This window comes from Cygnus olor, chromosome 8 (genome assembly GCF_009769625.2).
Source record: "Cygnus olor isolate bCygOlo1 chromosome 8, bCygOlo1.pri.v2, whole genome shotgun sequence".
Taxonomy (NCBI): domain Eukaryota; kingdom Metazoa; phylum Chordata; class Aves; order Anseriformes; family Anatidae; genus Cygnus; species Cygnus olor.
Window position 1 is genome coordinate 16,258,922 of NC_049176.1, and position 19,110 is coordinate 16,278,031.

The 19,110-nt window shown below is 43.1% G+C and overlaps 1 protein-coding gene across 3 annotated transcripts in view; it reads right to left on the reverse strand.

Annotated features, from left to right (window-relative positions):
• The window catches only part of RGL1 (ral guanine nucleotide dissociation stimulator like 1), an 81,368-nt gene that overhangs the window by 8,250 nt on the left and 54,008 nt on the right, over positions 1-19,110 (reverse strand). For all 3 annotated transcript variants that reach the window (XM_040566465.1, XM_040566466.1, XM_040566467.1), the window contains 8 exons: positions 18,111-18,235; positions 17,258-17,473; positions 12,812-12,915; positions 11,569-11,653; positions 9,057-9,146; positions 3,194-3,280; positions 2,000-2,032; positions 373-494 (listed from right to left, as the gene is read on the reverse strand). In XM_040566465.1, the coding sequence (XP_040422399.1) occupies positions 373-494; positions 2,000-2,032; positions 3,194-3,280; positions 9,057-9,146; positions 11,569-11,653; positions 12,812-12,915; positions 17,258-17,473; positions 18,111-18,235 (862 nt within the window). The remainder of the gene's footprint in view (positions 1-372; positions 495-1,999; positions 2,033-3,193; positions 3,281-9,056; positions 9,147-11,568; positions 11,654-12,811; positions 12,916-17,257; positions 17,474-18,110; positions 18,236-19,110) is intronic.

Consider the following 19,110-nt stretch of genomic DNA (forward strand, 5'->3'; position numbering starts at 1 on the left):
CAGTGAGGTCTGTGTTGCCGTGGCTACCTGCTATCTGCATCCGCCAGCCCAGCGCTTGGGGACTGCATCTCGACATCCCTTGGGATCATCTTCTGAGTGTGCGTCTGGGTGTACAGACAGGCCAGACACAACAGACTCTCATATTTCAAAGTCAGAAACCACATTTCCAATCTCAAAACTAAACCCTGCTAAGTGTTGGACAGGTTTTCTACAACTGTTTAGCAGCAAGCAGATGTATTTCCATATTTCCACTATCTGGGAGCAGCAGTATATTTAAGTTCCTGTAAGAGGATAGCTAAAAGCTGACATAACTCATCGAGGTGGACATGGGGTAAGAAAAGCCTGCTTCGCCAGCTGGATTGGGAACCTTACCTCTCCTCCTCGGTTAAAAGCTGCTGTCTCCTGAACCACTGTATGAATTTTTGGTCTGGTGTCATGCAATAACTGTTACATGCAGATTGCAAGAGCTTAATTTGGGCAATTACTTCAAATTCCTAAGAAATAAACAAACAAGAATGCTATTTAGAAAACAAGATAAAAACAGACTCATTCATATACTAAACATATGCAACAACAGATCCAGGAGAAACTTAGTGTGACCAGGTTCAGTTTCAGTTGAGTAACTATTTCAACAATCAGTTTACAAACAATGAAATCTGCCTTTTTTTTTCCCAGCATCCTTAACATGCATTGAAATATGAACATTTTATCAAAGACACACAAATTAGAAGACAAACACAAGGAATCATACTTCACCACAGAGCTTTTCCCAAGTACTAACCCAAGTGCAGCATCAGCGCAAACCGGCCAAACAGCAGCACTGCAGTTTGTCCTCCAGGAGCAAGGGTAGCACAGGTCACAAGTTCTTCAAATTACCCCACCTGCTCATCTCAGCCCTGCAGTGGCTGGACCAGGGCTGAGAGAAGAGCTCTGTACTTGGGTGGTTCTCAGCCAGGGAGCAGGGGTAACAATTAGGGTGCCTGTGATGAAAGTCGAGTCCGACTCTCCTTGGCTTTGAACTTGAGCACTCACACTTGCACCACGTAAAGATACAATGCTACCCTTGATGGTGTGCAAATGGAATGTGTCACTCTTACGTAACTCCATTTGTACACACGCTTTGCCAAAATAATTCTTAAAAACTTCTCATGTCAGAGTGGATTATAGGATCAGGATACAGCAATGGAGCTGAGCACTCAGCATGGTTCAGAGGGCAGCTTTGCTGCTGGTTTGTACGAAGCTGAACCGATGACCAAAGAGAAGCTCATGTATCTCACCATTGATATCCTGAGCTGTGCAGTTATACGTAAAAGACAAGTCCAAGAAGTGGTCTAAACATCTGGGAATCCTTTAAGGAAGGAAATAACTCCATCGTAGCCAAATCCAAGTCTGCTTTCAGGCCCCAGAACGGAGATTTGGCACAACTTTATTCAGACAGATGTGACCCTAGTACCTCTACTCCCACATAGCATTACTTATCTCTGACCAACAGGGATCGGGCTGAAAGAAAAGACTAATACCATGTATTTCCCAGTCCCATGTACCTAGTTCACTCTCTGCAGCCTTCTACCTACAAAACAGTTTATTGCAGTAAACAGAAGATGTTTACAAAGTGTATTTTCTGAAAAGCAAAGGTCTCATGCTACCAGGTCTGATTCATTCGCGACACATAGGGCGCAGGCATACACGTAGAACATAATCCCATGAACATCAAACTGAGGGAATGTGTATGCCCCAGATCTAAAACCATGGAAGTGGCCTGCAGCTCTTCTTCCTTTTACTGTACACATCTGAAAACAAGGTTCTCTTTCTGCACCACCTGTCACAGCTTGGTGTGGGCTCACAGCATTTCAGGGATCTATTCTTTCCTCACATACAAGTAACTTCCATTAAAATTAGTAGCTGTTGTATATACCTGAGCAAAGATAACACGCCTCACCAAAAGAATTCTCTAGATGAGGGCATCAGTAAACTAAAAATCACAGAACATTCAACTTACCCTTCGTCTCTTCTCAAAATTAATCAGGCCACCCTGTTGGAAGCAAAGAGGAAGGATCAGAGTAGAAGAGCACGTGCTCGGTTGAATTTAATCACAAACAGGATGAAGTAGCTACACTAACATAAAGCACAGACCTGCCCTGAGCAAGGACCTTCTAAAAATACCTGTTTCCCAATCAGGTAAAAACCACAGCACTCATATATATATATATATATATATGAGTCTCCAAACAATATCTGTCCTCGTGCCTAAAATGCATGCAAGAAATGAACTGGGCTTTTGCCTATACTGTAAGTTCAGCAGTGTTCCAGTGAGCTTGAGGAACACCGGCTCAACACAAAGCACGGACAAATGGGAAATTGCCAAAAAGAAAATGGATATATAGCAACTCTACTCAGGCCTGCCTTACTGCAGTTTTGCAAAACAAACTGCAAACAAACAAATCAACAGTTACCAGCTCAGACTGAAGTGTATTTGCTCATTCCTTTCATAACTACCAGCACCAGCAAAATGAAGGCTGAGTGCCTGCAACATGGCTCCTCAAGTATCTGCATTAATTGGGGCCCAATTTTCAAAGGTATCTAAAAACCTTTGAAACAAACACTTGAAAATTGGCCCCATCCTAAGTTAAATCCTCTGTTAAACGACCAGAATCCCTCGCAATCCTTTTTCCCTTCCTGTGCTCAGTTGGTGTCCCCCTGCTTGTTCAGCTAAAGAGAAATGAGAAAAGTCTTTAACCACTTTAGGGCTCAAATACATCTGAGTAAATACTGAAGCGCCTCAGCGATCCCTCTGAAGCACCAAATTTGTGATTCTGTGTGCTTTACCAATTCTTCACAGACATTTTTACACCTAAAACCTTGTTTTAGAAAAATAAAATAGAATAATGGAATGCCACCTTCTTTCTTTCTTCAAATTTTCTAACCTAAGATGATAAGACAAAATGCAATGCTGAGCTTCTCTGTTGAATTAAATGGCATTCTTAAATTCACGCAAGGTTCTTGGTGCTAATAAAAATGCATATTCCCTCCTCTTTTTGGAACCAGATTCTTCCAGTTTTGAGAACCACACAAGAACACAGTAAAAGATACAGGAACACATGCAGACAGCACCGTAGAAGATACGCAAATACATGCAGTCAGTGCCAAGCAGGCAGGGAGAATAGTTAGGATTCAAAAAATTGCCTCAAAATACCTCAATATAGTCCTGAAGGGCTGTGTCCAGCATGGTGAGATCAGTGAGAAAGGTACCCAGGTACGGCACTGTGCCTTGCATTACTCCCTGGAAATGATCAGAGCAATGTTAGATTGACTGAGAAATGGTAATAATTAGAATGCTAGAATATTACTGTATAAAAAAAAATAAATAAATAAAAGTAGTTTGCGTAATAAAACAGTGGTCTTATAAATGAAGTTTTCTTTCATTGTAATTCCCTTGGTATCAAACCTAGAATTTAAATGAAATCCTAATGAGAAGCAGGATGCTCTCATTAGTGCCTTTCTATTGCAATATTGTCACCATACATTGATTTTTAATGATCACGAGGAAACCCGGCTTGTGGAAGGAGCATTGAGCACTGGTAGAAGCGTTCCTCAGTTACCTGCTACAAGAGAGAGGGATGGGGAATGGTCCTGGCTAGCTTGTGTGTAGGGTTTCTCTTTTTGCTTCATCCAGTGGGTTTTTAATGATGTTGCTTTAGCATATGACAGTCCAGTCACATGGAGTCACAGATTTTTTTTTAGTCCAAGAAAAATGAACTTCTTCCCCTGCCGTTCCCTGCATTTTAATTACTTAGCATTCACATTTTAACTTTCTAGTCTGCTACCAGTTGTAGAGTTCAGGCTGTTTCTACACTTGTGAAGCGAATGCTTGTTTCTACCATCCAAAAGAATCTGTATTTTTTCCAGTCAAACTAAAAGGCAAATAAAAAATCATATTCAGCAGTTTTGCCTCCCTATCCCAGATTTCTCTTCCCTGTCCTTTAAAATCTTTGCCAACTTTGAGACAAAAGCCATTTTCACCAGCAGACTGGAAACCAGATTTTACAAAGCAATCTCCGTAAAAGTCCATATAATTTTCAAACTATCATGTCAGAAGCTTCATGAGTGTGTTTAAAAGTAAACAAGATTTCTGCTCTAGCCAGAGCTGATTCTCTTTATCGCAAGGATCCCATTATTTACATTACAACTTCTACTAAATGAAAACTGTAGCTTTCCCCCGTTACTCTCTAAAGGATAACAGGAGTGGTTGATAGGCTTGTAGGAGAGAAACAAGACAGTTGAAAGTGATGAGTACATGTTTATATTCATCAATCATTTGTTACTCTTTTATATGACAAGGTTAGTAAATCTCAGGGCGACCTGAAACTAAGCCAACCCTTGGCTCGGCATCCATCCTGAACAGCTGGTTTGGATGTGAAACAAATGCAAGCGGGACAGGAGTAGCACCCGTTTATCCCTTGTCAGGGAACAGGAGAAGCTTGGTGCCAGGGATCATACTGTGGTGCCCACATACATCCAACAAATCCTGAAATTTTGGAGTTTTCTCAGTATGAGATTACTGAACACACTGGACCTGCTGATGCTTTGCACAGCCATTTCCTTCAGCACTTCAATACCAGGCAGGCACTACTGGAGTAAAAGGAGAGCTGGGTTGCACTGCAACCCACAGCTGACACAGCTTGGCAGCATGGCACAGGCCACGCAGCATGTGCTGGACGCAGCAGTGTACCACCAATGCAATTCTGTAATTGTTTATACATACAGATGTTTGCATGTGTGAGGTGGCCTATACATATACATATGCACACACACACACTTATGTATATATCACAGAATCACAGAATCATCTAGGTTGGAAGAGACCTCCAAGATCACCTAGTCCAACCTCTGACCTAACACTGACAAGTCCTCCACTAAACCATATCACTAAGCTCTAAATCTAAATGTCTTTTAAGACCTCCAGGGATGGTGACTCAACCACTTCCCTGGGCAGCCTATTCCAATGCCTAACAACCCTTTCAGTAAAGAAGTTTTTCCTAATATCCAACCTAAACGTCCCCCGGCGCAACTTTAGCCCATTCCCCTTCATCCTGCCACCAGGCACGTGGGAGAACAGACCAACCCCCACCTCGCTACAGCCTCCTTTAAGGTACCTATAGGGTGCGATGAGACCGCCCCTGAGCCTCCTCTTCTCCAGGCTGAACAATCCCAGCTCCCTCAGCTGCTCCCCGTAAGACTTGTTCTCCAGACCCCACACCAGCTTCGTTGCACTTCTCTGGACTCGCTCCAGCACCTCGATGTCCTTCTTGTAGCGAGAGGCCCAAAACTGAACACAACACTCAAGGTGCAGCCTCACCAGAGCCGAGTGCAGGGGGACAATCACCTCCCTAGCCCTGCTGGCCACACTGTTTCTTATACAAGCCAGGATGCTGTTGGCCTTCTTGGCCACCTGAGCACACAGCTGGCTCATATTCAGCCGACTATCAACCAATACTCCCAGGTCCTTCTCTGCCAGGCAGCTTTCCAACCACTCATCTCCCAGCCTGTAGCGCTGCTTGGGGTTGTTGCGCCCCAGGTGCAGGACCCGGCACTTGGCCTTGTTGAACTTCATACAGTTGGCCTCAGCCCATCGGTCCAGCCTATCCAGATCCTCCTGCAGAGCCTTCCTACCCTCGGGCAGATCGACACACGCACCTAACTTGGTGTCGTCTGCAAACTTACTGAGGGTGCACTCGATCCCCTCATCCAGATCATTGATAAAGATATTGAAGAGAACTGGCCCCACTACTGAGCCCTGGGGAACTCCACTAGTGACCGGCCTCCAACTGGATTTAACTCCATTCACCATGACTCTTTGGGCCCGGCTAGCCAGCCAGTTTCTAACCCAACGAAGTGTACGCCGGTCCAAGCCACAAGCAGCCAGTTTCCTGAGGAGAATTTTGTGGGAAATGGTGTCAAAAGCCTTACTGAAGTCTAGGTAGACCACATCCACAGCCTTTCCCTCATCCACCAAGCGCGTCACTTTGTCATAGATCCTTAGGTTCGTTAAGCAGGACCTGCCTTTCATAACCCCATGCTGACTGGGCCTGATCTCCTGGTTGCCCTGCAAGTGCCACGTGATGACACTCAAGATAATCTGCTCCATGAGCTTCCCTGGCACTGAGGTCAAACTAACAGGCCTATAGTTTCCCGGGTCTACCCTCCGGCCCTTCTTGTAGATTTGCTAGCCGCCAGTCGACTGGGACCTCCCCTGACAGCCAGGACTGTCGATAAATGATGGAAAGCGGCTTGGCCAGCTCCTCCGCCAGTTCTCTCAGTACCCTCGGGTGGATCCCATCCAGCCCCATCGACTTGCATACATCCAAGTGCTGTAGCAGGTCGCCAGCCATTTCCTCGTGGATAGTGAAGGCCACATCCTGCTCCCCATCCCCTTCCACCAGCTCAGGGTACTGGGTATCCAGAGGACAACTCATCTTGCTGCTAAAGACTGAGGCAAAGAAGGCATTAAGCACCTCAGCCTTTTCCTCATCTCTCGTCACTAAGTTTCCCCCCACATCCAGTAAAGGATGGAGATTCTCCTTAGTCCTCCTTTTCGTGTTAATGTATTTATAAAAACATTTTCTGTTGTCTTTAACAGCAGTAGCCAGACTGAGCTCCAGATGAGCTTTGGCCTTTCTAATTTTGTCCCTACACATCCTTACAACATCCTTATAATCCTTCTGAGTGGCCTGCCCTCTTTTCCAAAGATCATAAACCATTTTTTTTTTCCTAAGCTCTAGCCACAACTCTCTGTTCAGCCAGGCCGGTCTTCCACGCCAGCTCATCTTTGGGCACATGGGGACAGACCGCTCCTGAGCCTTTAAGATTTCCTTCTTGAGGAGTGCCCAGTCTTCCTGGACTCCTCTGCCCTTCAGAACCTCCTCCCAAGGGACTCTGCCAACCAGTCTCCCGAACAGCTCAAAGTCAGCCCTCCGGAAGTCCAAGACAGCGGTTTTACTGATCCCGTTCCTGACTTCGCCAAGAATAGAGAACTCTACCATTTCGTGGTCACTCTGCCCAAGACAGCTCCTGACCACCACATCTCCCACCAGTCCTTCTCTGTTTGTGAACAGAAGGTCCAGCGGGGCACCTCCCCTGGTAGGCTCACTAACCAGCTGCGTCAGGAAGCTATCTTCCACGCTCTCCAGAAACCTCCTAGACTGCTTCCTCTGAGCTGTACTGCTCAGATTTCCAGGATATGTCTGGGAAGTTGAAGTCCCCCACAAGGACAAGAGCCGACGATTTCACAACTTTTGCCAGCTGCCTGTAGAATTCCCCATCTGTGTCCTCATCCTGGTTTGGCAGTCTGTAACAGACCCTCACCAGGATGTTTGCCTTGTTGGCCTTCCTGCCAATCCTAACCCATAGAGACTCAACCTTATCATTCCCAGACTCAGTCTCGAGTTCCACAACATCAAAACACTCTCCAATATAGAGAGCCACAGCACCACCCCTTCTGTGCTGCCTGTCCTTTCTGAAGAGCCTATAGCCAGTCATTGCAGCACTCCAGTCATGGGAGTGGTCCCACCACGTTTCCGTGATGGCAACCAAGTCATAGCCTTCCTGCTGCACGGTGGCTTCCAGCTCCTCCTGTTTGTTGTCCATGCTGCGTGCATTAGTGTAGATGCACTTCAGTTGGGCCATTGCCTGCTCCCCAGACCCTGACATTGTTCCCCCTGGCACACCTCTAACAAGCCTTATTCTCTCCCTGTCCCCTATCCTACCTAGTTTAAAGCACTCTCAATGGGCCCTGTCAGCTCCTGCACTAGTATCCATTTTCCCCTTAGAGACAGGTGGGACCCATCTGCAGTTAGCAGGCCAGGTGCTGAGTAAAGCGCCCCGTGGTCAAAAAAAAAAAAAACAAAATTTCTGTGTTGGCACCAGCCTCTGAGCCACGTGTTTATCAGGTGGGCTTTCCAGGTCCTCTCTGTACCCTTCCCTGCCACTGTAGGGATGGAGGAAAGCACGACCTGTGCTCCTGCTCCATCTACTAATCGTCCCAGTCCCCTAAAGTCCCGTTTGATAGCCTTCAGGCTTCTCTCTTCAATATCATCTCTGCCAGCCTGGACTATCAAAAGAGGACAGTAGTCAGAGGGGCGAACCAAGTTAGGAAGCTTTCTGGCAATGTCCCTGACCCTGGCCCCAGGGAGGCAGCAAACTTCCCTACGGGTAGGGTCAGGTCAACAAATAGGGTTCTCTGTTCCCCTAAGAAGAGAGTCGCCTACAGTGATCACCCTTCTTTCTTTCTTAGTGGAAGCAGTCCTGAGGCGTGGAGTCAACTTCCTCGCCCTAGGCATCCTCCAGGGTAAACTTTTCACCTCATCCTCACCCACGCATCTCTCAAGCTCCAGGGCCTCAAACCTGTTGTGTAAGGGCACCTGGGAAGGCAGGGCCGGTAGGGAGGGGGGCTGCCTGCGACGTCGAGCAGGGACCTGTTTCCATTCTTCCTCATCTCCTAGGTCCCCTCCCTCTGCTCAACAGGTCAGGGGGTCCACCACTGTTTGGGGTGTCTCACCCCAGTACCTCTCCTTCAAGCCTTGCAGGGAGTTGCTCCACCTGTCTATCTCCCGCTCGCCCTCAACCTCTCCACCTCCTCCTTGAGCTCTGCCACCAGGCTGAGCAGGTCGCCCACCCGCTCACACCTCACACACACAACATAGTACATACTACTTGCTTACTATGATCCATGGCATAAGGGAAATACAGCTTTGGGCATATATCTGTAGGGACAAACATTTTGACTGCATTTTCAGTCTAAACTTTTCAGTTCACTTGCTTAGTATCAGTTAATCAACAGTACTGATGTTTTAGCAATTGTTTTGCACAACAGAAGGCATATTCAAGAGCATTACCTATTGCCACTCGCTTTCTTAAACACCTTTTTAGATTTTGCTTCTCATATATCTAGATTTTCGCTTCTCTCATATCTACCTAGATTTTGCTTCTCTCATATCACCAATTCTAGGGTTAATCACATTACCAGTTCAGAAAGGGGAGGAAAAGGACACCAGACGCACCATATCTTTTTGAAGTTGAAGCCGCCTCTGAGTTCTTTTCTGATTTTCTTTCACACTGCTGTCCAAATTTGCAAATTTGGATGTTCCTTCCTGTAAGGGAAGTAAAAGGCAATTAATGGAGGAGCAAAGTGGTAAGCTGGCAACTGCATTTGTGTAAAATAACTGGAAATACATTTAACCAGGCAAGCTAGATTAGCAAAACTATTTGCTATGCAAGTAAATGTGTATATATGTGCACGTGATGATTTTCTGTGTCTTGAGCACTGCTTGGGAATTTTGAAAAAATCCCACAGGATGACCATAGGGGAACTTTTCTTCAAAATACTTCTACTCTGACCAAATCTAAATGCTATTGCAAATCTCCTAAGAGTTTAAATCAGAGAAGCTTAGGTATACTTCAGGTGTCCAGATGCTTCTCTGTACTCCATCCTGACACTCAAGCTCAAGATTTCTGTTTAATTTCCTAATCAGGACTGGTACAAGTAAACATCTCTATCTTACGTAATGCTTTGTTGTTTTTCTTATGCCGCAACACAGAGATCCAGCAACTAACCTCTGTGGCTTATTGACTAATCCAAAAACATGCAGGACATTGAAGTAATAGGTTTTGATCTCCACAATTCCTATGAATGGATGAGCTATTTCACAATAGATCTGTACCCTTTATTTCCCTGGATCCATATGGGATGCTGCGAGTTACTGTTATTTTTTTCCAGTGGCCAGATAGATGTGGCATGAATCATCAATGTCTATTTAAGCTTGCAAAAAACAACAGCCTGCACTTGTAAAGAGCCTCTCATTACGCTTACTTCTCTCAGTCACAGTTAATGAACAGATCAATTAAACTCTGCCTTTCCTTCCTCGGCTGAAAAACAGAAGCAAATGAAGAAGGAATATCAATGTCCTGAAGATACTGACAGGTAAATGAGATTCTCTAGCAGCAGCAAATGGCAGGCAGGCCCAGAAGCAGCTGCAGCTCGCAGCAGAGACGTTGTTTGGGGAGAAGAGAACAGAGCTCTCCCTCTGTGCCGGACAACCCATTTCATATGGCGCTTTGTCTGCTCTGCACTTTAATTTGCAGGTTGGATAGGCAAGATCAAATACAGCTTCCCTGCAGAGACTATTTATAGTGAAACAAAACAAAGACTTTAAGGATACAGTGGACATTAATCCTCCAATCATTATAAATTGGTCCAAGATGAGAACTAGGAGAGGGGTGCGAGCTAATTCCTTGGAATTTTCCTCCTCTGCTTTCAAAATGTTTGGCAAATCTACTTACAGCAGCTGAAGAGAGTGATTTGGTGGGAGTCAGAAGGTCTGGGCTTGGATTGGGCTGTTATTCTCTCTTTTTAATATTTAGTTCTATAAGCTGTTCCAAACACACATTTCTAAAATTGAGCTACAGGTCGATCATAAGCGGATGATAAACAACAGACTGACAGGTTTGAATGCGCTCACCCACCATTCCTGAGCAAAATACAGTGTTTCAGATATCAAGGCAATGGGGTAAGGTACAAATGCCAAATAGACTGGACAGAACTGCCAAAAAGTAAACTAATTAACTGGTTTATAGAAACTTTTTATGTAAAAAGAAAACTTTGCCACTGACACATTCCCTAGTTTCCAGATAATATAACCATTCCTTGCTATTATTTCTCACTCCTTTCAAGCTCCTGAACTTGTTGGGGTTTGCCCTGGGTAGCAGACAAGTCACACTGTTTCAGACAGAGCCTGCTTTGTTGGCCATCTGGCCACACACAGAGCAGGAAGCCTGTTCCTTCGAGATTCCCAGCCCTGTTTTCTAGTTCCAAGAAAGGTACGGGATAGTTGGATAAACATCTTAGCATAATTCCTCAGTGGCATTGTTCCAGTGAAGTAAAAGGCACTACAGTGGTGCAACCCAGTTGAGTTGTTTGGAGCTGCTTTCTACTCATCAGTGCAGACTTGAGCCTTTCCAGAACTGCTCAGAGGGTGCATAAGCTAGCAGCTCGTCTCTCTGTACAGAGCACTACAAAGCCAACATGCTAATTTGTAGCTCATGTCAATAAAATTACACTGTGCAGCACCTGTTAATTCTGATTGTGGCTCCAGTGCTATCCACAGGTACAATGTGGCACACACAGCTGTCCTTGAGCTAGACGTTGCTGTGCCCAAGGGATCATGACCCACCACTGAACCACAGCAGCCTGACATTCAATCTGGGGGGCTCCAAGAGTGATGACAGTCCTGACCCATTTTATTGTGAACAAATCAATACAGGATCTGTGCAGCTGCAGCCTGCTGTTTGTGAGTATCCAAGTTCAACAGGCTAATGCTGGTATAGCATTATTTCAGGGACAATGAAATCACTTCTCATCCAAGCAGAAAACCCCAAACTTACAAGCTACAGACCAATCTTCCCTGAAGCACTGCATACAGTAGCTTAGGAAGAGATGAGCTTCGGCAGCTGGCTGGAAAAGTGACTAACTTCAGCTTTGAGATTACAAACCTTGCAAATCAAGCTAATTCTCACCTTCATTAGCAGCTCCCTACTTGTCAAATAATTGTCATGATCTGAGAAGATATCAGACAGCTCTTCGAACATCAGCATTCTGTCCCTGTACAGGAAAAGAGTTGAATCATTCAGATTATTAGTATTTTAAATCAGATCATATTACTGTGCAGCTCTTTTTCTTCATGAACTGGTAACAGCAAAGCATGGAAAATATAACAACACCATGATGCATTCAAGGAGATGCTGCACATCTCCTAGGAACCTTTCTGAGACCTGGTGCTCTCAGTAAAGCCTGAGCTCTATTTGACAGTGTCATAAAACCTATAGGTACCCAAACTCTGAGCAGGATTTTCAATCACGCTAAGATACAAAATTCTTGTAAGAAAGTGGATAAATAGATACACAAAGGAACAGAATACTAGCTGAGATCTGTATTCCAAATACTTCATTTTTGCCTTGTTTCATGCTCTCAGTAAAGCTATAAGAATTTAATATATAAGTCCCTTTCTATTGCCCAACACTGCAAACTCAAGACAGCACTATTTTGAACATTTCAGTGGAACATTTTGAACATCCAGTGGAAGGAAAAAAACAGCTCTCTTTCGGGTAAATGCAGAAGCACACTTCATGGCAGGGTGACAGTTTTCTTTGTTTATTGAAGGAAAAGGAGAGAAATCTATTCTTCCCAACAGAATAAGCAGAACAACATTTTTCTTACACAGAGATTTCTGGTAGCATGCAGTAAATACTCCAATTGCACCAAAAGGTATTCCACTGTAAGAAATATTATTTTAAATACAGATCTGAATTTTGTAGTTTGGGGATATATTTTAAGGAAATCTCAGGATAAGGAGAGAGTTTGTAGGAACCCAGACCTCCTCCAACTTCATGGGAGAGAAAACAACAGGCAGCTATCGTGGTGCCGTTCTGCTGACCTGAGAGCAGTAGCTGGGAAAGCAGCTAGTCCCATATTTTTCAAAATAGGCTGTGGAAGATCCAAAATGCTATAAAGTGGCTATATGCCACTGTCCCTGAAGGCAGGCTGTTCTCTCAACATCAAAGAGGAGCTCACAGCATTCAGACCCAAAAAAGGGTTCTGAGCCTCACAGGAATGACAGGTTCTTCTGAAAGAGAACAGATGTTCACGAAGGAGAGTGGGAAGACCGAGAAGAACATGATGAAAAGAAAGAGCCCTGAACTTTTTGTCTTTGTCTGGGGCTAGCCACAGGAGCAGACAGCAAGGGGAGAGGGGGAGGCTTACTTTGGAACAGACGCCCAGGTCTTCTTTAGCCGATAGATGGAGTTGGACTGCAGTGCTGAAACAATGGCCCTCAAGGAGGAAAAATTCTTCAGGATCCTACATTCCTGTGAAAGGAGTGGTTAGAAGTACAGGAGTGTTAAATATCAGTATTACGGCTAGGTTAGTGCTCTTCTGTTTGACCAGTGTCATGCTTCCTACATATTCTTACTCCAAAGCAGGCAGCTGCACAAATACTGAGCATCAAAAATGTCACCCCCCTTCCATTCACTGAACACTTTATGGGCTTTGACACTTATTTCTTGTTTTCCTCACTTTCACATATTTGTGGTGATGTTGCAGTGTTACGGGTTCCAGTTCTATAAAAAATAAAATTTGAAATGAGCCCATGAAGCCAGGCTAAAGAGCACAAATGTTGAGCACAAATGTTACACTTCTCAAAAAGCCCTTTATAATTACCAATCCCTTTTACCCTTCAGGGAGAAAAAACAAGCTTTGCCTCTTTGTTTGCTGCATTTAAAATATAAACCTTCAATCATCTAAATGTCAATTAAAAAAAAAAAGACATGCAAAGGAATAACCTGTTATTCAAGTATGTGCACCTTGTTAAAGAGAAAACCTTCCAAGTTTTTCCAGAGTTTCAAATCCTGACAGAGATTGGTTCATAGACATTTCTTATAGAGCTTCTCTATGGCAAAAGTTCCTGTGGAAAAAGACACAGAAAAACCTCGTCCTCCAAAAGAAGAGCACAGCTTCCCATTGAAACAGATGGAAGCAAGGAGGGGGAAAGTCTGGCCTGTGACTCTTCAAGGGACTCCTGTAAATCCTTCGGTGGTTCACGAACCACAGCATGGGTGCCACAGATATAAGACAACTCTTGTAAATATAAGCTCTCACAAACAGGTGTCTGTGCATGCAAATTAAGCAGACAAAACACATGCCAACTTGCCTGCTGCACGTAAACGACTGTATTCAAACTACAGTTCTGATTTTGCAAATTTTTACGGGCCTGATTATTTGCACTAATAAGACTAATTATGTCAAGTGTCCTTACAGTGAAAATAGACATAATTTATTCCCTTTAGAGCAATTTCTGCACAGGACTGAAAAAATGTAGAGCAAACTTTATATAAACTGAAGTCAGACCTTAATATACCAGTAACTCTGCTCATGAGTCACATTAAAATTGACAGAACAACTAAGGGAAGTATTTTTACTCTCATATATTTACTTAATACATATATATATCTAAAACTCTGTGCAACTTACGAGGTTACATTTAACAAAATACAGCTTAGAAGACGACTGACTAGGCAGACTTTACTTGAAGCAGGTTGGCAGTTAGGCTAGATAAAGACCAACTTAAAGAGCATGTGGCAGGACACCCAAGACCTGAAAGCTGTTCTTGCATGGTCTGGAGCCAAAAAAGCCACATAACAGTTCTTCTTGCTGGGTGACAGACACATTCGAGAAGGAGACCCTTGTTTTTTCATGTTCAACTTGAAATTCAGGCTGGGGAGAATAATGGATTCAGAGACAAATTCTTTTTTTTTCCTTTTTTAAAGTATGACAGGAGTTTGGACTAAAAGCTCCAAGTTGGATCCATTGTGACTTAAAACGCATGTATAATTAAAACCTCATTAGGAATTCAATATTGGACTTTGTGTTCTCAAAGTTTTAACTGACTGCTAAACTTCACCACACTTCCACTCGTATATATGTTTTTTTTAACTGCTTTGAACAACTTTGTTTCATGCTGCGTCTTTCACAAGGGGAAAACCAGAAAGAATCCTACACAGTGCTCAAAAAGAACTTTGAGTTTAAAAGTTAAGCATAACAGGATATTAATGATTTTTACTTTTTATTTTTAAAGAAAATATTGCGTGCATAAAATTGGCTGCTTCTGCTCAGGAACCTTAGAGGTAGGTGGAACAGGGAGAGCTAGCAGTTTATTCAATTTTCCTTGTAATCTAAGAAACTCAATCCAGAAGTCACAGATAAGTAATGTAGAACTCCATACTGCTAAGTTACAGTCAGTTGTCAGTGAATAACTGCACTTTAATGAGTGGATTATTTTCTAATTTGGGCATCTAACTATTCAAAACACTCATTTGCATGCACAAAGCAAGCAACTTTCTTCAGAATTGGGCAGCTAAGTATATCTGCAAGTAGCTATTATACATATGTAATTATTTTGTATAGCATGCACATGCATTTTTCATGTGCTTAGCTAAGATGGAGAATTTAATTATGCGTGTGAACTAAGTGAAGGGAGAAGTATTGGCTTAACAGAGGTGGAGAACAAGGTTCTCCATTCACAGAACAAGGATCATGAGCGTGATGCCTGGCCTGGCTTCCCTGGGCCTTCCTGATGTCCCATGATGAGCAAGAAGCTGCCCCATGCTTGCTCACCCAGACTGCAGCCCAGCATGCCCCCAGAAGACCCCTGTAGCTGGTACCTCTGCAAGCCGGAGATCTGCACAGAAAATAGGAACCAAACTCCCTAATCCATTCACACGGACTATAAAGCAGGCATCAGATGATAACAAAAACGAGTCAGCATGAGTGCCAAAACAGAGGTGAAAGACTACTTCCCCATACCAGTTTCCTGAACCATGCAGTTGCCAGAGCTTAGGTGCCAGTACTAACAATGCTGCCTCTGGAAGGATAGAAGTGCATTGTCAAGGTTGGAAGGCCTCTGTCTGGCTTGAGCTTTTTATGACTGCTTATTTTGTATAGCTTTGAAAGAATCCATGTGATTCTTAAAACAAAGTCAACACACATCCATATTAAAGTGCTTTAATGTTCTTTTCATAAAGGAGACCTAGTTTAGTGCCAGCTGCCCAGTGCTTTGAAGGGGAGTTAAAAAGGTTACAGTGAAATGTAAGAGATAAAATCTAAGAAATTAGCAAACTTAGCAAACTAGAGTTATGTAAAGGTGTGCTAAACTCTTTTGTGCAAAGATTATGAAACACTGAATCTCTTATAAAACAAAGGAATTGAAGCAAAAAGTAATAACTTGTTAAAGAGAAATACAAGACAATGACAAAGCAGAAAAGCAAGAAGATGAGACTGGTGCCATAGTATACCTCTACTTGTTCCTTCTGGTCACTGTTTCTACCTCTTTCTGTGCCCTCCCTTCCTTCCATCCACCCCCCCCCCCCATTCGTTTGTATATACAATGTAAACAGTAAGTCAGTAAGTAAATGACTTTTTGAACTTTTTTGTTCTGGAAACTTGTTCAGTCCAAACAATATTTAATTTTTCCCATGTTAAAAAGGTTACTATTTCTTCGAAGTTAGTTTTGTCTGCACTTACTTAAAATCTAGTATTTATTTGACTTTCATATAAACATACACACGTATATAAATGTGTATGTATGAAAACACAAACAGTTGTGCTATCTCCCACCATTCCGACTTCAGCTCCAACAGGGCTCACAGATGCAGGGGAGGGAGCATGATGCTCACTCACTGAGTATTAATGGCCAAAGGCTGAATAAAGTGCAAAGCTCATTCTGACTGCCTACTGCCTGCACCACTGCCAGTTCTTCATTCTTGTCCAACCTTCCTTTAACATTTGGGTGATATCACAGAATCACAGACTGGTTTGGGTTAGAAGGGACTTTAAAGACCATCTGGTTCCAACACCCTGCCATGGGCAGGGACACCTCCCACCAGCCCACGCTGCGCACAGCCCCATCCAGCCTGGCCTTTTACACTTCCAGGGATGGGGCATGCACAGCTTCTCTGGGCAACCTGTGCCAGTGCCTCACTTCCCTCACAGTAAAGAATATCTTCCCAATATCTAATCTAAATCTACTCTCTTTTAATTTAAAGCCATCACTGCTTGTCCTATCACTTCACTCCCTGGCAAAGAGTCCCTCCTCAGCTCACCTGTAGCTCCCTTTAGGCACTGGAAGGCCACTAAAAGTCTCCCTGGAGCCATCTCTTCTCCAGGCTGAACAATCCCATTTAAACAATGGTTTAAAACCGTTACCTCTTGTCCTGTCACTACACTGTCTGAAAAAGTGAGTGTAACAGGGATCAAACACCACATCACTTCTTTCACTAATACAAGCAGTATTTTCTTCCTAGGGAATTGAACAGGTTGAATTTATACCTGTCTTACCATCAATGTTATATTATCAAGTATATGGCACTCTCCATCTGCAGGGCACAGTATCTGTCTCATCAATTAATTAGCACTCCCAACCGCACAGAGACCAGCATCAATCCCATTTCCACAGAGGGGGAGGAACTAGGGAAAGGGGTGGCGATATTTCATCTCCTATTACCAAGAAAGCTGGTCCAAACCAGAAAGAATTGGAGCTAAGATGTTCCCTGGCCTGGGGCCAACGCATACAACCCCTTCCTCCCCTCCCAACAAATTTTCTTACTCCAAAGCACTTGCACAAGGAACATCAACAGTCTAGAATAAATGCTTTACATGTGCAATATGAATCCACTTCTCAATGATCTTGGCTCTCTGCTGTGTTTTGAGTTCCTTGCTCTTCAGGATCGTGCTGACAACACATTTGGTAACTGCATTGAACTGAGCAATGGTGGCTCTGATGGTAGGTGCCAGGTGTTTGTTTTCTTTCTTATCCCTTCGAGACCAGATGCATCCCAAACAGTGGTGGGGCACAACTTTCTTGAAGAGTTTCTAGAGTGAAATAGAGGTGTCTAAGTCAGCAGGATTCTCCTAGATCTCTGTTGTCCACAAGAAACACATGTTCACAGTACAAATTAGATCTAATATTGTATTACAATGTAAATATTTGTTTTCTCTTAGATTAAAATATACACTTTGGCATACTCTTCATAGGCTTGATGCCCTAGAAGAATTGCCAGCTTAGTAGTCCTGGGAAAATAAGAGACGTCTTTATACAAGTTGCATGACAAAGGGGGAAAAAAATTATATAGTGATATTTTGAAGCAAAATGATACAGACAAACCAAATCAGAGTACTACAATTAGAGTACTTCTACATCTTTAGGCCAGGCAGCAATATAGTCAAAATGTGGTATTTTTTGGTGTCAAATGTTGAAATTTGAAAAAAAGACTACATAGTATACATTAAAACTTTTTTTTTTTTTTTTAATTTTTTAAACCTGCAGAATGACTGAAGGAAAAAACCCTGTGAATAACGCAAGTTTGGATAACCAAGCAGAGCTGTGTTCTCTGGCCCAAAAACAGACCTGTTCTGGAACACTATACTTATATTGAGATCATTTTTAAAAAATGTAGAAGCCCAGCACTATTTCCCCTAGTATTTCAAGTAGTACATATACTCTACATACTGCATCCATGTAAGTCAGCTGCTCTGCCACAAGGTCTTCTCGGAAAAAAGAGAATTCTTCTGGACTGCTAATCTCCATTTCCTCTTCATCATAGAGGTTACAGGGGGAAGTGCTATGGAATCCATCTGTTCAGGATGGAAAATATGGCTTAGCAAATTTACAAAGCAAACAGTAAATCAAAGCAACTGTTAACTTATTTCAAAACATCAAACTTCACAGTATATATAATAGTAGAACCCCCAGAAGGTTCTGTATGATGTAATGTCCCACTACGCTACATATTTTAGCAAGAAAAATGATGACCAGAAGAGTAAGTTAAGCAAAAAAAAAAAAGGTGGAAGAAAAAGAAATAAAGTTAGGAAGAAATGATCTGCCCAAGGTCTGTTAGCTGCGAAGTGGCTCAGCCCACCATTCTTTTGAAAAAACAAACAACCACCCAACAAAACAACTCCTCCAACCCCCTGACCCCATTCTTGGAAAAAAAAATCTTATTAAGATTGTAGAATTTTGTTATTCTTTTTCAGTATTTATGCGGATTTTTAATAATATGAAAAAAATCAATTGGCAAAGGGACTAGAGCTTGATTATATACTCAAAATATTACATTAGGAATGTTCTTATATTCAGATTACTTCTCCCATACACAGAAGGAAAAGGAGACACCAGATTTTACTGGCACCATTTACACTTTCACAGGACTACACAGACAATATTAAAGAGAGGCTGTTCCAGCATTGGACATCGTCCCTCTCTGGGAATTTTTCCCACCAAAGGGAATACACTGAGCATCTACAGCATTTAGCTGAATGTTTCTTTCAGTTTGCACTGAGCAGCAGCAAAAAGGTGCAAGAGGACAGCTCTCCTCACCAAGGGACCAGATCCTGTGCCGAAGGGAAGGGATTTCACAGATGTTCCCATGTTACCTTTTGGCTCCCACATGGAACAAAGCTACATTAAAAAAATAAATAAATATGCCCTTATTTCCCATGGGACAGGAGGA